The sequence below is a fragment of the Symsagittifera roscoffensis genome, chromosome 8, assembly GCF_963678635.1.
Source record: "Symsagittifera roscoffensis chromosome 8, txSymRosc1.1, whole genome shotgun sequence".
Lineage (NCBI taxonomy): Eukaryota > Metazoa > Xenacoelomorpha > Acoela > Convolutidae > Symsagittifera > Symsagittifera roscoffensis.
The window spans coordinates 25,878,394-25,896,888 of NC_087069.1; the positions used below are offsets into that span (position 1 = coordinate 25,878,394).

Here is an 18,495-nt window from a genome sequence, read left to right on the forward strand (position 1 = left end):
AATTTGACTATACGTCTGCAAGACGATGTATCATAGGCAACTGCGGAAAAAACAGCACTCTACTTTACACAGGAATCAGGATAAAACTGGGCAACGGCATACTCAGAAATCCAAGAATATCAATTTGGAAAACCAAGTGAATGCAAAAACCGTTTTGAAAAACCAACTTCAGTTTATGCCCATAACTTTATTCAACAACAACAAAGCGTTCCTTTCTATGCAATTCTTGACAATTGCAGTAGCTGTTCTTATTCCTGAAATGCACAGCTGATACCTTACAGTGTCATGATACCTTACAGTGTCATGATACCTTACAGTGAAATTCACAGCTGATTTCTGAAATGCACAGCTGATACCTTACATATATGAACAAAGAGTCCTAAATACCATGTGCTAGTAACTTTCTCTTCAAAGCGGCTACGCCCTGATTGCTGTAGAAAAGCAATGTTGGACTCAGAAAAAGGTCTTTTTAAAATTTTCGAAATATTTTAAAAATGATTTCAAGTAGGTATCTTCAGCTTTAGCTGGGCCCCTAGTGTTAAACTATCGCAAAGTGGCAATGGTGCTTATCGCGGTTGGTGGTTCGATTCCACTACATCAGAATTTTAGTCTTACGTCTTACGTAAAGCTTCGCCTCTGTATATATTTTCTACCTTGAGTGCTTTTTACGCTGGTCATAGTTTTCGCAGTTTGTTTTTTCTCCAAAAGAAAATATTTGGTAGATGTTGTTTTTTTTCTGGTACCAATTGGTAAATTTTGTCTTGTTGTGTTTCCCAACATCTTTTATCTCCGAATTAAAATATTTGGTAGACGTTGATCAATCTCATTTTTGTTGGCTATTTTGCAATGCAATGCTCCGCCTCTGTGTTGGGTTTTCTAAATTGTCAGAATGTTCTGTATAGTTCAATTTAATCTAGTCTGTTTGATCAGGCCGTGGATAAAAAACGTCGCGGAATCGGAGACATTCGTGTCGTGAAACTGAGACGAGAGCCGACGGAGGGTCTCGGAATCTCAATCACCGGGGGCAAAGAACACGGAGTACCCATTCTTATTTCGGAGATCCATGCCAACTTGCCGGCTGAGAAGTGCAATCAGCTATTCGTGGGAGATGCGATTCTGTCTGTGAATGGGATCAATCTGAGAGATGCAAAACACAATGATGCTGTGAATGTGTTGTCGCGCCAGGTAAAATTGAGCACTTATAAAACAATTGCTTTTTATGCTTAAATGACCTAGCCCTCCTCAAAAAAGGATGAAAAATGACTAAAGGTTTTCTTTGATTTGAAACTGATCATTTTTGATTGAACTTAGACGAATAGTTTTTCTCCTCTAATGCCAGAATTCAAGGGTTTATAGCTATCCGTTGCTGGTAGATTTTTATAAAATGCTTTTTTATTTATTCTAGCCTGAAGTGTGAAATAAAAGCCCTTGCAAGATGTGTTTTTTGATGTTTTTCGTAGACTGGGGACCTGACTTTCGAGGTGGTGTTCGTTTCTCCCGAGGACTCCGATGACGAAGACGAACATGGCAACGTCAACTACTACGACACCGAAAAGGACAGGTTAGCCAAATCTTTTATATCTAAGGCATGCAAAAAATGACTTCTCTAGTAAACTTCTTGAAAAGCGGATGATTTTTTTCGGATTCGTAGTTAGAGGCCTAGTTTCCGTCAGCTCATTTTCCGTTTTTTGAATGGAATTTATTTTACCTGGTACTGATTTTTATCGACCTGCTTTGTAAATCATGCATTTTATTTTGATTTTATTTTTTTTTGCTACGATTAAAAGTTCTGTAATTTGTCATAAGTCTGATTTCGAATATTTTCGTTTTTTTTTATATATATATTTTTCCAATTAAATAGTGTCGACTTAGGTTGTTTCTGCTTAGACAATTTATATTGCCTAGTTTCTAAGGCCGAAAAATCCCTCTTCGGCAATATCAGATATTATGAAAATGTATGGGATTGGGATTCTTTCGAATTTTTTTCTTCATTTTTTTTAACTGGATAATCTTTTTCGTCTCTTTTTACTTTACCCTCCCCCTCTTCTCTACAGCCTTCGGAAAAGTGTGGGGTGAATATTTGGCTCAATTTTTTAAAACTTTTCTTTTCGCAAAAACTATTCACCCTAATATGAGATTTTGGTTCATTGGCTAGAACGGTTTGTCGAAAGTTTTTCTGCATATCCGGCCTCGCTCTTTTTTACAACAAGTTATGGCCATCTGAAATTTATGGCCATCTGAAAGTTATGGCCCTCGAAAAAATAATACTTGGTTTTCTCGAAAACAATACTCCCATATCTTGTTCTTGCGTTCAATCGAAACAACAGTTTATTTGAATTTCTTTTGCATAAGCGGCTTTTCCAAAAAGTTGAAACTCGAAAGATATGGCCCTCAAAAAAGTTTGGTTTTTGTAGTTTTTGAAAATTTTTGACTTCTCGAAAACTATGCCGGTTAAGTGTTCAATCGAGAAACCCGATTTTCTAAATATTCTCTGCTGAAGCGGCAACGTCTTTTTTTGCAGAAAAATTTTATGGATTTCGAAAAGTCACGTTTTTGAACGTTTGACCGTTTTTTCAGAATTTTTTTACTTAGAAACTACTACTTTTTTTTGTGAGAAAAATGTATGTAATATCTCAGCGAAGATTCCTATAAGTAGCTGAATCTTCCATCAAACCAGCAAAACATTGATTTTCTTGAATTGAAGTTACTTGAATTGTAACATTTCTGTCATCAAATAAGTGTGGATAAAAGGCTGCGTCATGTTTTAAGGATTTTTGGTCCCAATCTGATTTGAATGAACTTGTATCAACAATTGGCCAGTTTTTCTATGTCTCCAAATTTTCGAGCTTGTTGAGGTCCAGCTGCTTGCAATATTGTGCAAATTCTGTTATGTGAGTTGTTTTTACTGCCGGATAAATGGATTTAAATTATACAATAATCATGGTATTTTTTTAACTTGAGTTCTGTTTGAAAAAACTCAAGGCAGCACTAAGGTTCTGTTACTTAAAAATAAGTAAGCAAACTTCCATCGAGTAATGTTGCTTTGAAAGTCTGAAGCCCAAGAATCACCACCGTAGTTACTCCTTTTATTTCAGAATCCTTTACCCGGCCAGCATAACTGCAGTTTCCCCCTCCGTAAACGGAGCAGCACCCACTCACAACGACGTGAACAAATTGGACGCCAGCAATCCCAGTTCCCCGATGTCAGTCACAGTCCCCACCCAACAAGGAGGGATAAATACGTCGGGAACTCCAGGAAGTTCCCATCCACTATCCCAAAGAGACCAGAGCGTCGACTCAGTGTCATCAGTAGGCGCCGTCGGTAGCGGAGCAGTGTCTCTGAGTATAAATGTCCCGTCGAATGGAGGATACAGTGCCGAATCGAACAGTAACGAGAATGGTTCGGCACTGTCGTCGCCAAACCCGACTGGTCGAAATCCGAATGCAGCCAACACGAGTGAAAATGCAGGCAGTAGTAATAGCACTGGAAGACACAATCCGCCTCCCGGTTTGATGTTGCAAAGGAATAGCACGGAAAGTAGCGGGTTTGAGGCTTAGATAGAGAAAGTTGCAAAAACGTACCTTAAAGTTGAAAAATTATCAAACCACGATTTGAAAGTCATCACGAGCCTATAATTTTAGTACTTATGTTGATAATGAAAAAGATTTGGTTTTTGCAACTTGGTTTTATAGCTTAAATATCAATGATAAAACTCACTTTTGACAGCACTGGTTGTTTCTGTTAAAGACAAAACTTTCAATATAGTTTGAATCGAAAAAGAGTAAAAATGTCTTAATTCACTTCACTTTGGTTGAGCTAAATATCTGATCAATTTTTATGGAGAAGTTGTCTGGCGAAATGTTTGATTAAAATTGATCAACAATGGGTTAAGTCTCATCCCACAAGTTTCAAGTGCTAAATTATGCTGTCGCTCTCCTTTGCTTTAAAAGAAAATCTAATGCTAGTCTAATAGAAAAATCGGTTTCGTTTTCTTGCAGTTGAATAGTTCTTGTAAGTGTAAAATAAAAACATCCATTTTCTTAAAAATTTAATCATTGATTGTGATTTCTGCGGAAAATTTTCGGGAAAATGAATGTCGGAAACAAAGAAAATTTTTGAATTGGATAATTAAATCATCAAAATTTATTCCAATTGTACATTTGCATCCATGCATTGTAGTGTTAATTGATTATCAAATAAACTATAAATGAGTCGACTTATTTATTTGTTCGAGTAATTTTATTTCCTTTCCTCGTGGATGGTCAATTCTGAATTATAGAATGATAATTCTCCTCACTTTAATTTTCATTTGTGGCGGTGAATATTCTGACGACGATTTATTTGTATATAAATGCTCATTTATAAATTGTAGAATATAATCAAAATGAATGATAAGATAAGTTTTAATAGGGAAATAAGTCTCTCATCAGGAGTGGCTCACACAGGGGCGGATCTAGGATTTTCTCGAGGGGCGGGGGGGCGGATTTTCAAAAAGAAATCGAAAATTTTGACGATCTTTTTTTTAGGTCAACCAAATTGATTCTTTGAGCTCTCCCAAAGCACTGTTTTGCCCCTATTTTGGCAAAATTTTCTGCGCCGCTGGCAAATTTTTGAAAAAACAGTCAAAAAAGGCGTTTTTAGGCACTTTTTGGAAAATTTTGACCAAAAAATTGCGTTTCTTCTTAAATATTGGCGCCAAAACTTTAGGGTCGGTTGGCCAAAAGTGGATTTCTTAAAAAGTACCAAAGGGGGGACCCTTTGGGTCGGCAGGGTGTCGGATCCCTGACGGGGGGGGCGTCGCCCCCCCCCCCCCCCCCCCCTAAATCCGCCCCTGGGCTCACAGATAAAGAATCGTAAACATGTTAGAAATCGGGTATCTGTTTATAAAACAGGTACATGATACTCGAAAAGTTATTTTTACGTGCTTTCAATGATATTATGTATATCACCCAGAATAGTCTCGAGTAAAATAATTTCAAACGGATACTTGGTATGTGAGAAAACCACCCGAAACGAAGGAGATGGTTGGATTTATAGTTTAAGCTCTTTTTCCTACCCCCCCCCACCAGTGAATTTACACTAGTAATTTTTCTGTTCTTATTGTCCGATTATACCAAAATTTGGCATGCGGACTGATTAGGCTATGACAAACTGATTTGGTCGTCACATCTAACCTTGTAAGATCCTCGTTACACCAGAAAATTGATGCGTATGTGAGTTGAGGGAGGGGGGTGGTTGAAGGAAAAAGAGCCATAGTTTATTTTGAAGCGCTCATGAATGACGTGCGATTTTTTTTCTTAAATTGTATGGTATTTACACAAGCAAATCTTAGTAGGAACTATCTTTTTCCAACCTAAGTAGCATATTTTAGTGTTCATTTTGAAAGTGTTCTTTTTTTCTAGTTTGTTCATAAGATCAGCAAGACTGCTCGTGTACATAAGATCAACAATCAGGGCAAAGCCTTTTAAGGTCTATGAAGCAGTAATAACATGCAAAAATAAATGTAAAAAAAAAAGAAAATAAAATGAAAAATTTGTGAAAATCATCTCCCCACACGCCATGTAAAGTACTAAGTGATAAATTTCGCTTCTAGTAACAAATCAATTATGGCAAATAAGCTTCCTTCAACCAATTTGGAACGATTTCTAATACGGATTAAATCTACGCTTACGCGTCAATAGCGCGAAATATATCGCGCGTTAATTGTCTCAAATTGGCCAAAATGCCAATCTTTAAAACCCCATAACTTTACGAAAAACGATCACAGGTGAAATATCTTTTCAAATTTAAGCTCAGGACAACAATACCTTTTGAATGATATAAAAAATTTCCGTCAAAAATAGCTAGTTAAAAAGTCGAAATTTGTCTGAAGAAAAAAAAAACCCCACACCGAGCACAAAATATTCCGTTACTTTCGTATCGAATGTCGGAACAATAACCAGCTATTAAGTACAGCCAATGCCAATGTTATTAACACAGACTTTTATATTACAAATAGCACTTTAGTTTCAAGTTATCATGGATCTGTTGCGTAGAGTTAGTGAAGGAGAACCACAAAAAATAAGAGGATTCGAAACTGGCCAGGGTCGGATGTTTTAAATGAACTTTTTCGTATACTGGTTAAAATGCCTCCGCTCTATAAATTGAGGCATGTTAGTTGGTATATATTTTTTTTCAAATTGACTGGTACTTCTGGGTGCCGGACATCAACACGACGGGACATCAAGTCGAACATCAAGCAAGTCATGAAGTTTGATTAATTTGAAGAATTTCTTGAAAAATTTCTCATTTTCATGATCTGGCTCTTTTCCAGTTCACCCCTTTCAAAATACCGAGTTTTATGTTAGTTTTACGTGTTATTACGGCTAAACGCGTGATGTTACGCTGTAAAGTATGAAGAACAAATCTGTTCAAAATTGTCGATTTGTTCACCACGCCAAAATTCATCGCATTATGACAATGTTAAATAGACTTTTCAAAATTGAATTTGAAAGAGGGGCACTGGAAAAGAGCCCATGATCTTTATTTATCAGTTAATGGTGTTTTCGTAAAGTTCAAGCCTCCAAATGATGCTAAGGAAATTTGAAAATCAAAACACGGTAGAAGGCGTTTTTTATATTTATAATTTATGCATTTCAAAAACCTGCTGATAATATTAACGGATGCGAATCCTAAGTGGTGCATTGTTGTGAATAACTAATTATGGACTAAACTCGCCTAAGTTTTTGAAAAGTATCGTTTTACAGCAGAAAAAATAGTGTTTTGATGTGATTGTTTATTTCGGCCAGAAGTCCCTTTGACTTGAAGTCCCGTCGGCTTGTTGTCCTAGACCTGGTACTGCTAATGCGTCATAATTGGCTTGCGTCACTTAGCAACTATGTAAACTCCTAATTGGCTTGCGTCTGCATAATTTAGAAATTATGTAGACTCAAAGTTTTACTTACTCAGTTTTTCTCAGTAGCGTTATCGGTCATATTTTTGCTTGTGAATGCGAAGTGGAACTTCGCCTCTGTATTTGAAATCGAAAAATAGACTTTTTCAGGTTAAGAACTTGTTTAACAAAATCTTTTGAACCCTCAGTGACAGCACGTGCGTTAACTTGAAGCGCTAGAATGCTCAATTTCTGATAACTCATTTTTAACTAAAGAATACTCGTTGATGTTGCAGTACTCTTTGTTAATTGTATTAGTACGCTGGATATTGCAGCCTTTTAAATGAAAGGCAAGGTATTCCCTCCAATACCAAAGGTACAAATGGCGCGAACATTGGAACTTGAAGTTTAGTTTCAAAAGCGGGTGTTGGTATGTGTGTTTCCCAGCAGAATAGTTTTAAAAAATTTATTTGTTCCGACCAATTTACGAAGTCGGAAGAAACTATGTGCTAGGTATGGTTTTTCTCTTTTTTTCCTTCTCCATAAAGGCTCATGGAGGGTCAGATGTGGTATTGACCCTATTGATCGGTATTCTGATTCCGAAAGATGTCAAAAAAGTGCTCTCGGTGTGGACAAAAGCGGGTCCGAAGTTATAGTTTTTCAAACTAAATTAGATAGAGGCTAATAAAGGAATTTGATTAGAGTCTGGCCTCTAATTTTTTTCTTTAAATTTTATGTTATTTTTTTCTAACAATCTATACTACTCATTTTTCTTTTTTCACTTAAATCAATTTCGCTTTCTTGAAGAAATAAGAGAAAATTTAGGACAAATTTGTATTTTTTTCGATTGCTTAGATAGTTTCTCCGTTTTTGCATTTAAAAGCAATGGATTCGGAACGTTCTGTGCTTTTTGTGTATCAACCGGTTATCCTTGTTGTTCCGACTTTCGATAGGAAAGTAACGGAATATTTGTGCTCGGGTGGGTTTTTTTTCTTCAGACAAATTTCGACTTTTTAACTAGCCATTTTTGACGGAATTTTTAAATATCATTCGAAAGGTATTGTTGCCCTGAGCTCAAATTTGAAAGATATATTTTACATTTGATCATTTTTTGTAAAGTTAAGAGGGCTTAAAGATTGCCATTTGGGCCAACTTGGGATAATTAACGCGCGATCTATTTCGCGCTATTAACGCGTGAGCGGAGAGTTAATCCGTCTTAGAAATCGCTCCAAATTGGTTGAAAGAAGCTTATTTGCCAGAAATGATTTGTTACAAGGAGCGAAATCTATTCTTTTTTATTTTATATGGCGTGTGGGGGGGGGCTGATTTTCATTAAAAAATTCAAAATTTAGAAAAAAATTTTTTCATTTGTTTTGTTCCTTTTTTTTATATGTTATTTCGGCTCCATAAACCTTAAAAGGCAAAAGGCAGTCGGAACATGCAGTAATTCGCCCTGATACGAGCAGTCTTGTTATTTTTAAATCGAATGTTCTTTCGAGCCATGTTTTTTTTTATTGCTTTCCTTTTACGGTTTCTTAAAGCTCCTTTGTGCCGTTTTATTAACTTCGTGTGAAATTCTGCTTTGCTTTGGTGTCCATTTGACTCTTAAATGTGTTTCAGGTGTAACACACAATCAAAAATGGAAAACTAAACGTATGAGAAGTTTTTCGCCGTTTGAGTTTTTGATTTATAAAGTTCAGTTCATTTTTTTCTTGAAAAGAAGGCAAAATCCACTATCGAACAGCAAAAATATAAAGGTCACGAAAAACGTGATCGACTTCTAATTTTCGAAAGTGGACTTTACCTTGAAGGTTTCTCAGCGGAATATAAATTTTAACTTCTTTTCTATCAAAAAAAGAGTAAAAATGTTCTTGAAATTCAATAGGCCATGTTTTTTTTCTTTGAAACTGGAAATTTTAAGCTTTTTCCAAAAAAAACAAGTCAATAAATATATTAAGCCGTTTGCTGCGACAGTAGAACAGAATATTAAACCAATTTGGTTTCAGAAAAGAAGTTTCTCAAAAGGCCGATGGAAGGTGAGAAAGCAAGAAAAAGCGGTAACTACAGTTTTATACTTTTTATAGATTTGAAGCTGTGGAAAAAAACACCTGGAATTTTTAGACCATTTTAAAAAAAGTATAAAAAAAAGAAAAAAGCAGAAACAAACACGCCTTAAGAATCTATAGAGTTTTTTTATCCAATACCCGTTTCCCGCCTTATTTTATAGTTTTTTTTGCTGTAAATTCGTCTGATAAATACAGAAATTTAAAATGTTTGTTGCTCAAGTTTTCTGTAGGTTTTTCCTAAATAGGGCGACCGAAATAGAAATTCTGGAAAGAGGGGTAGGTATAATGCTTAGGTTGGTTCCATTTACCTACCTGATATTATGCGTCATTTATTGGATGCTTCTACTTGGATATGGCACGTTTCATTTTCATTGAATTTCATCGACCGAAGCTCGCGCAGTACTCGATAAATTTCAATGAATTGGTAACTTCATTGATTTTCAATGAATTTCGATTAATCGCTCGGCCATACAAGTCGGCATCACCTACTCTTTAAGCTTGATTCAAAGGTTTTTTCAGCCTAAGGCGTAGTCTGAAACCAGTTGAGATTTTAAAAAGACTTTTGAGTTGAGATTTTATTAGAGACTTCGAAAGAGTACAATTCAGTAATAGGATCTCTTTTTCCGGATCTTTTTTGTCATTTCAAATTGTGAGCTGTATCATTGTTGTGTAACCGAAACATTTTTATTTTCGCATAATGTAAAATTGATCTCGGAAACAAAAACCTTTTAAGCTCAATTTCCAGCGAGTAAATTAGTTCAGTTTAGCTTTTATTTACACTTTTAGGCTAAGAAAAATTGATTTTATTAAATAAGAAAATTAGTTTGGAAGTTCCATTTTGAATATTTGTGCAAAAAATTAATTTATAGAGTTTTTTGTTTGTCATTCATATTTTGATGACAAATGTTATCGTTTATGCCTAATTGTTTAACTTTCTACGCGTTTGAACAGTACTATAATGAAGCCACTCACTAAAAGCGACACTAATTTGAGGAAAAGAAAAGAGAAAAACCTTTCAAATTTTTTTATGAATGGGGTCGGACTATTCTGTGTTGCCTGCGCGGCAACCGGTTGTTCTTGTTTGAATAAGCGTTATGGGTTGAGTCCGACAATCTACAATGTGTTAGACATATGCGGGCTATGAAATAGACTGGTTGAATTTGATTTCTACCTTAGATAATTTTTCAAGCGTTTGCTTTATCCGCAGCGCAGTTTAGCTAGTATACATCGTGTTCGTCGATGCAACCAAGTTTGGTTGGGACAAGTTTTATTTGAGTACCGATTTTGAATTGTTTTTCAACTTGACTTAGGCAAACAGCTTTTATTTTCAGCTAATATGTCAACTAATGTAGATGATGACGATGGTCCACCGCCACTTGAAGACCTGGCAGAGGAAATAAATGCTGCTTTGAACTTGAAACATTCTATGAGCTCAGTGGTCGGTAAAACAAACCTGAAATCATCTAACGCGGATAAAACCAGTTACATTTTGACCGAATCACAGAATACGGAAACGAATGGCAGCGTATCAAGTCAAAACAGTGTAGCATGTTTGACTGAAAATGATAATAAGGAAAGCGATAAAACCGAAAGAAAATTGCACCAACATAGCGAAAAATCTTCGAGTAAATCGGCTAAAGCAGATTTCGGAGGAATGAACAAAGGATTTTTGTTTGGAGGAAGCCCAAAGAAACAGACAAAACCGAAATCAGAACTGCCCAAAAAGAAAGAAGAAATGCCAGTTATCAAATCTAACCCAGAAAACACTTCCTTGAAATTTGAGGAAGTCCAGAAAACTCAAAATGAGACTCCCAATTGGATCAATGACTCACTTCTAAGTAAGTAACATTTATCCCATGTCTTATCCCATTACTGAAAAAGGCAAAAATGACGAGTATAGAAATTGATCAACCTTATTGTTTTTTACGTTTGCCATTAGCAAACGTTATGTGAAAGTGGTTTCAATGCCAATTGTTGGTCTCAATCATTTTAAAAAGCCAATATTGAGAATCTTTTCTCAAAATTGGACAGTCTGATTATTGTTTACAAGTTAAACATTTATAATGAAAAACATCATTCATTGGTTTCCTTTCATTTTAGACACAGTAACAAATGACAATACCCTCATGAATAAACTTAACGACCCGAAATACGCCAAAGTTCTCGAAGAGTTCCAGAAAGACCCGAAAGGAGCAATGGCCAAATATGCCGACGATAAAGATGTCGCTGAGTTTTTCAAATCCTTCATGGGTATTTTCGGAGACCACTTTTCAAAAATGTTTCCGGAAGAACAGAAAACAGAAGAAACGCCTTTGATTCAAGAAATAAGCTCAGAAAGCCGAACTGTTTCTAAGCCGAAAAGTGCAGCCGAAGTTGCAGATGAGCGAAAAATGCAGGAAATTCTATCGCGGCCAGATGTCAGAAAAGTGCTTCAAAGTCCAGATGTCCAGAACCTAATTCACTTAATGCGAAACGATCCAAATGAAGGCCAAAAACTGTTGTTGGAGAAAAGAACAGATGAAACTTTTCAGAATAGTGTTAGAGTTTTATGCGATAATGGATTGCTGCAATTTGCTTCCTGAAGTATTTTAAATTGTTTAATCTATTGCATTTTGTAAATTGTTTCATCTGTAGATAATTTCGAAGTTATCGGAAGTTTTTTAGCGGATGATTGTCGCCATAGATTTATAGATAATTTTTCGGGGCTTAAACCTTGCATAATTTTTTTACGAACTTAGTTTTTTTTCGGTATCTAAATGACGAAAAGCCGTTCAAGCTTCTATGTCTCGGTCCTGAGTTCAAGTTTTGGGGGATGTGGAATTTTTTGAAAGAAGCTTCTTTTTCGAGGCAACTTTTCTTTTCCAAATTATGCGTTGAGTGTTGATTCGAAGTAATTGTTTCATCAACTTTCGACTATGTATTAGGTTTTGTAGTTCTAGATATGTTCAAAAATTGAAGCATGTTAAGTTTTTAAGGTAGTTTTTGTTAAAACTTGTCAAAAAATTATTATTTATTATCAAAAACTGCAATAAAGCTGGTAATGCGATAAAGTCTATCTCATTGAGCATCTAATTGCTCTTTAAAATCGTGGATTTTCGCCCTTGGGCGAGCAGGTGAGCAAACTTTCAATTTTGATACTTTTCAAGCGTTTTCTAATTTAGCGCACATTGCTCTGAAGAGATTGTGTATTGTTGCGGCCATACAGAGTGGAAAAAACTATGGCGTAGGTTTTTTGGGATTTTTTGTGTACTTTCAAGGAAGCTCTGGGGAAGGGGTCAAGTGTGAGGTCATATTAAATCACTCTGAGTAGTGAAATTACAGATAGGGTTTCAATTTCCAAATGAGATATCACAGAATAGATATCTGGCTTTGCTATAAATTTTGAAGCCTATTTCAGTATAGTGGTAGGCAACATAAGCATTATGATATTATATGTGCTTTGACAGCTCATTCGTAAAGGTTATTTCAGTTGATGCTTTTAAGTTCATCAATTGAACCGAAAAAAGCAATTCGTTTTATACAACAGTATAATAATTAAAATCCCATTTCAGAACTTTTAAAACTCGATATATTTCGTGAGACTTTTGAAATGCATAATATGTTTGCAATTTGAATCAATACATACTACGTTGCTACAGGCAAAAGTTAGTGCATTTGCCTTAAGTTTATTACATTCCAAATTATGACATGCAACTTTTTAGTTTTGTGCATTTGTAAAGCTTCCGAATCTTTGCCGCTTTCTCGCTCGTCTTTGCGAAGCTGCAGCTTCGCCTCGGTGTAAGAAAGTTTTTTTTTTTTGCGGTTTGTCTTTTGATTACACGTTTAATCTAATTTGATTTGCTAATAGGAAGGCAATTCACGCTCTCCAGTAACGAAAGAACAAATAGAGCCAAAAAAAGTTTGATGACTTTCAGTTTCCAAAATGGACTTCAATTATCAGAATTCCCAGCACAATAAGAAATATCTATTGATCCAGTTTTTTTTAATTGGGTTGCTGTTATCAAAAAAGTTTCATTCATGAAAGATTCATGAGTTTCAAAGAGCTTAAAGGTAATATTTTTTTTCTTTGAGACTCGAAAATGAATTTTTCCAAAGGAAAACCAGCGTTTTTTTTTCTTTTTGAGTTCATTGACACATTTCCCTCTGTCTGTTGGCTATCTTTTTTTACACTAGCAAAGCCTGTGTTATAGTATGAATTCTCTTTTTCCCAACCTAAATCGCAAATTTTGTTGCGACGCAAGTATTGTTGCGACAAAATGTGTTCATTTTGATCAATAACCAGCTATTAAGCACAGCCAGTATTAACACAGACTATTATATTACAAATAGCAATATAGCTTCAAGGTATCATGGATCATATCCGCTTTTTTAGGAGCATTCAGCTACGTGATACTTTTATGCTTTTTTCTTTTTTGTGTTCTTGGCGTTTTTGTTGCTGCTTGCATAGGACAGCTTTGCAGTTTTTACACTTGCGAGAGCAAGTGTCTCGTAATTGGGAACTAGATTTTTTCCTGTAAATAACTTTTCTTTCAAATCTTACATGCTTTTTTATTGAGCCTTAACATCTTTAAGGTTTTCCCCTTGGCCTACAAACAATGTGGTTGCCTAAACACCCTAATGCCTGGGGTTCGATTCCTGGCCGGATCTTTATTGTTTCAGTATGTATGAAGTTGAATTTTTTTCCGGTAAAATTGAATTGTTGTCTTTTCATCTTTTGTCGTCTTAGTTCGGCTAATGTTTCATCGGATTGGTTACTTTCCTTTGTGTCGCTTCAAAGGCAAAAAAATGATTGATTATTTCTGTGAAAAGTTCAGGTAAGATTTAAAGTTTTAAAAGTTAATTGCTCAATTTTTTTATTACAACAATTTGAAACTTTTTTTAGAACATCATTTTGTTTCGCTCAATTGGTGTCTGCTCAAAGATTGTCAGTTTTGCTCTGTTGCTAATTTAATATTTGAATGTTTTGCATGGTATGTTTGCCTAGAATGATTTTTTTGTGACATTCGAAATTTTAGTAGACCTTTTTTTCATTTTTTTTTTCAATTTTTTTGTGTTGTTTTTATGGTTGAGTGTATCGCTTCGCTTCGCTTCACCTCTGTGTTCAAATTATTTCGCGATTTTTCTGTTTAATATTCAGTTTTGCAGTGAACGTTCGCAGTGGATATTCTTCTCGCACTTCCTTATCTTTTGATTGCTTTAAAATTCTACTGCTTAATTTTTGAACCAAACTATGGTTATGGTTTCAGAAACTGCATCTCTGTTCTTTCAACGAGAATTCTGGAATTAGCTACGAGTCGACGAGTTTAAAAGCGTTCGTGGGATTTTCTGTGACTTTCATTCTGAAATAGTGACTCATCTCCGATTCGATCAACGCAGAATTTTATGATACCAAACACTAACTAGAGGTCACAGTTGACCTGAATGTAGCACAGAACTGTTCAGACCTTTTAATTGCAATAATGCTCTTTAAACAAAGAACAAATTTTCTGTCTTTCAATATTTTTTTTTGCTGTTTTACTCTGTAGGTCATATACAATAATCGAAATTGTTGCTTGGGTGGGTAAGTAATTAAGCTCAGGTACTCGCCAGGCTCACAGTAGTCTTATAGCTTAAATGGGGCACTAGTATTGCAACTTCAGGCAAGTGTTTTGACTATCTCAAGCTTGATATTAGTGAGAATTCAATTTCACAAAGCAAGTGTGGTTAAATCAAATCCATGATCTGCTGCGTTGAGATCTGATCACTAATCGAGAAAATGATAGCGGCAACGAATTCGTCGATAAGTTTAGCCAGATTTTGAGTAAATTTAAACGGAAAAAACTTAAGCAATGCTTAAAAGACCCTAAAAACAACATTGCTCTATTACCCTTTTTTGAGGAAAATGACTTGACCTTTGATTGAGTCTGACTTGTAAAATTTTTCTGAGATAGCATGATTCAACTTTTTTGACAACGATAATTTCAAGTATGAAAGGACTTATTATGTAACTTCATTGGAAACCGCCTATCATTTAACAAAGGTAGTGAAAAGCAACTCCTAGAGTCGAACGTTCTTTCAGATGAACAGGTGAGTGTTCACTTGAACCAATAGATCATTTCAGATTGTAGTTATGACTGTAAACAGTGGACCAGTTGTTGTGTCTGGAACCACTGCCAGACGCTCTTTGTTTACTGAGAACCCTGCTGCTCCTCCGAGTGTGAACGAAAATGAAGTTCCTGATGATGATGAATTTGATGAGTTAATGATGACTGGCGGTGCAGTGGCTTCAACATCGACTCAAGGTAACCGTTTATTGTTTATCGTTTGAGCTTTCTGTGGCATAATACTTCTATATCGTAACCTCGTTTTTTTGATCGTGATTTTCTTAGATCCCTTTTCATCTACATAGAAAATGTTAAAGGTCTTATTCGCGTTAAATCACCGCGTTGATTCGTGAGCATTATTTCGAATTTTTTTCTATTCAGTTTCCAAATCTGCAATTGAAGAAATGAGCAACAAGAAGAAACGTCTCAAACAATCCACACTGGACGATTTTCCAAATGATGACGAAATTAATGACCTTTTCTTGGATGACCCCAATCAGGTCAATGACCCCTGGCTAATTGGATCCAACATCCACAATACCCAAAACACTCAAAAGAGTGAAAACATGGACCTTCAGTATCCTGATAGTGATGATGAACTGGAAATGATGGTGACAACGCGTCAGAGTGAAAATGAGGAAAGGGTGAAGAAGTTGACCTCAACTCAGAGAGTGGATAAAGGGCGAGGGAGGGGTATGAAGATGGATGTCAGTACTATTGGGGTTACTGGGGATGGAGAGGGAGAGCCTGAGTTGGATGTGCATGCGGAGAGAGCGCATCAAAGGCTGATGGCTGTGGTCAGAAAAGTAAAAAAGAGTTTCTTTTGTAGAATCTCTTGACTAGCTATTTCGGACCAAGTTAGCAATCTCCCCCCTGAATCAATATAGAGGGAGATTGTTCACATTGTTAAAAATAATATTTTTCAGTCAATCAGGTTTGAGCATAGGACATGCAGGTCTTACGGCTTGAATTTGGCATTTAATTTTAAGGGAGATTGTTCACTTGTTCTCATGGGCTGTTATTTCTACGCAGCTATAGTTTGCATTATCTTTGTTTCTTTGAAGGCGGAGATTTATTAGCGTGAATTCCTATTTTATACCAGATTAGAACCCAAGTGTAAGAAAATTTTGAAGATCTGGTAACTTTCATACCAAACAAGTTTTAAAAATTTTTCATGAGTATTTTAATTTCAAATGTTAGGTAGAAGATCGTAAATCTCAGAAGGTTGTGAAGGAACTTCCACCCAACTCAACTATGGTCTCATTCGCATCTCGCACAGACGACTCTACAGGTGACACGAAGAACTGTTTCTTCCCTATCTCGAACACGACAGAGAACTACTTTGTTAGACTATGCAAGGAGGATGACGTCACAGTTCCCTCATGGAAGAAATCAAATAGGAGTCTGCTGCCGACTTCGTTCAATGAGTTGAGGTGAGAATGGCGGTGTTTTTACTCGGCTGTAACAAAAGTCCTGAATTAACCACTAATCGAGTATCTTTTGCACTTTCGGTGACAAATGACTAGTATTTATTGAAAAAGAAAAAATAAAGTGTACTATTTGGTTGACCAAATTTCAGATTTAAAGGGGAGAAAAATCTAGCTACCGTTTAATTCATTGAAAAATTGAATAAAAAGTGTACAGTGCTGATTTAAATTAACCGGACAAAACGAATAAATTTTGAAATTTCAAACAGGTTTTTCTCAAATTGGGTTAAGGTTAGACAAAAAATGAAGAGAATAAAAGTTGCTTAGAATTTCACCAAAATTCTCTCACAAAATTTTAGCCCAAAAATGGGTCATTTTGGCTTTTTTCAATTAATCAAAAATTACGATGTAACTGCTTTTTTAGTTGATGAGAAATATATATCTTAAGAAGCCTCTTACACAGCCTGACATGAGTGATAGTCAAGAAACGTGATTTTTACTATATAAAACCCAAAATCTTTGCTTAAAAACAAATTTTAAACAATTTACTTGAATTTTTGGAGATTCTACTCTTCTGGAACTTTGTTGGGCAGTGTAAGGGGCTTGTTGTGATATAGATTTCAGACAAGTGTAAGGGGCTTGTTGTGATATAGATATAGATAAAAAAGCCAAAATGACCCATTTTTGGGCTAAAATTTTGGGTGATAATTTTGGAGAAAAAATTGCACCATATTAATTTTGGTGAACTTCTAAGCAATTTTTATACTCTTAATTTTTGATCTAATCTTAACTCAATTTGAGAAAAATGCGTTAGAAAATTCGAGTTTTGTTTATTTTGTCCGGTTAATTTAAATCAGCACTATTGGTCGGTAGATCAAATTTCCACACCAATCAAACCCCCACGTAGTATAGAAACCAGACCTATGAGACTCATTTGAAAACCTTAGACTCTAGATAATCGACCGGTTTTATTTTTCAGGTTGAAAGCGTACGAGGAACTGCAGAAGCAGAAATCTAGAGACTCAAAGGTCGCATCTGAAGTACCTTCTGCAGTCCAAAGTCTGCTTCATGAGGTCAAAAAGAAACCTTCCAGTGCTTCAGCAAAAACTACTGCCCCTTCAGACGATTCACAGGTAAGTCAACAGGTAATTCCACTGTGAGCTTAACTACACTTGAATGAAGTCAAGATTTGTCGAGATGAAGGGGTTGTCCGGTGATTCAGACACCGAGATTTTAGATTACACCAACCTACGAATGATTTGAAATATTTGAGAAAAATGTGTGGCAGCCATGAAATGGTGATTTTAACGTGCGAAGACTTTTCGATTTAAAAAAAGACTATCATACGAGTTTTTTACAGTTTCAAGGGCAATAAGTTATGTGCCATTGTTAATTTCATGCACTTGGTAGGTTTTTTAAAATTTAATCTAGTTCATTCTCAAAGTTCAATGGATTTGCAGGGAGAGGGTGAGTTTGTTGAGAAGAGTGATGCTGAGAAGCGAAGACTGTGGGTGGAGCAGTACTCTCCGAGGAGCTACCTGGAATTGCTCAGTGAAGAGTTCATCAACAGGGCACTTCTCAGTTGGATCAAGGTTAGGGAGTTTATTGTGGTTACTGAACAATGACGTGATTGAAGGTGCGGGGGGAGGGGTTGGTAATTACAAGACTGCCCTATAGAGATCCCCATTATAAAAGGGATGTCACCAATGGTAAGCACAAAAATAAGAAACTATGAATAAAATGAAATGTTCTTTACGCCATGTATCTATTAGCTATTATTGTATATTTAAATACCCGCTTCTCTATCTCGCCATGTTTAAGCTTTTTCAACGTATTATTTTTTACCAGCAGTCATTCTTTTGTTCCAGATATGTTTAAAGGAAGAATTTTTTCACGTTCAAGCTGCTATATCGTATAATGCAATGGTTAAGAAATATTTTTCGATTTTCCAGTTTCAACTGGAGTTTATTTTATAAGTTTAAAATGAGAAACCCAACAGTGTCATGCTTTCAGGGTTTCCGCAGGGGTTGCGAATTGGGCCTCAAAT

General features: G+C 35.8%; 4 protein-coding genes across 7 annotated transcripts in view; 3 read left to right on the top strand and 1 right to left on the bottom strand.

Annotated features, from left to right (window-relative positions):
- LOC134853413 (Golgi-associated PDZ and coiled-coil motif-containing protein-like) overlaps positions 1-4,383 on the top strand; it is a 340,830-nt gene extending 336,447 nt beyond the window's left edge. The window contains exons 7-9 of the mRNA XM_063869411.1: positions 931-1,185; positions 1,461-1,561; positions 3,096-4,383. Of these exons, the coding sequence (XP_063725481.1) occupies positions 931-1,185; positions 1,461-1,561; positions 3,096-3,558 (819 nt within the window). The 3' untranslated portion in view covers positions 3,559-4,383. The remainder of the gene's footprint in view (positions 1-930; positions 1,186-1,460; positions 1,562-3,095) is intronic.
- LOC134853411 (serine/arginine repetitive matrix protein 1-like) overlaps positions 1-18,495 on the top strand; it is a 458,950-nt gene that overhangs the window by 336,447 nt on the left and 104,008 nt on the right. Inside the window, exons 2-6 of one of the 4 annotated variants that reach the window (XM_063869409.1) lie at positions 15,037-15,219; positions 15,403-15,827; positions 16,222-16,454; positions 17,428-17,581; positions 17,909-18,040. The exons of the other annotated variants lie outside the window; for them this stretch is intronic. Of the exons in view, the coding sequence (XP_063725479.1) occupies positions 15,048-15,219; positions 15,403-15,827; positions 16,222-16,454; positions 17,428-17,581; positions 17,909-18,040 (1,116 nt within the window). The 5' untranslated portion in view covers positions 15,037-15,047. The remainder of the gene's footprint in view (positions 1-15,036; positions 15,220-15,402; positions 15,828-16,221; positions 16,455-17,427; positions 17,582-17,908; positions 18,041-18,495) is intronic. 4 annotated transcript variants of the gene reach the window in all.
- LOC134853417 (uracil phosphoribosyltransferase homolog) overlaps positions 1-18,495 on the bottom strand; it is a 253,203-nt gene that overhangs the window by 226,139 nt on the left and 8,569 nt on the right. The window lies entirely within an intron of this gene.
- Positions 10,233-11,609, top strand: LOC134853074 (uncharacterized). Its single transcript, XM_063869009.1, has 2 exons — positions 10,233-10,776; positions 11,039-11,609. Exons 1-2 carry the CDS (start codon positions 10,275-10,277, stop codon positions 11,518-11,520), a joined length of 984 nt encoding a protein of 327 aa, XP_063725079.1. The 5' UTR covers positions 10,233-10,274; the 3' UTR covers positions 11,521-11,609.

Excerpts from the sequence above, each read along its gene's own strand:
- LOC134853074 (XM_063869009.1), top strand. The coding sequence starts at position 10,275 with ATGTCAACTAATGTAGATGATGACGATGGTCCACCGCCACTTGAAGAC. Across the intron at positions 10,777-11,038 it reads GATCAATGACTCACTTCTAA|ACACAGTAACAAATGACAAT; the intron begins GTAAGTAACATT and ends CTTTCATTTTAG.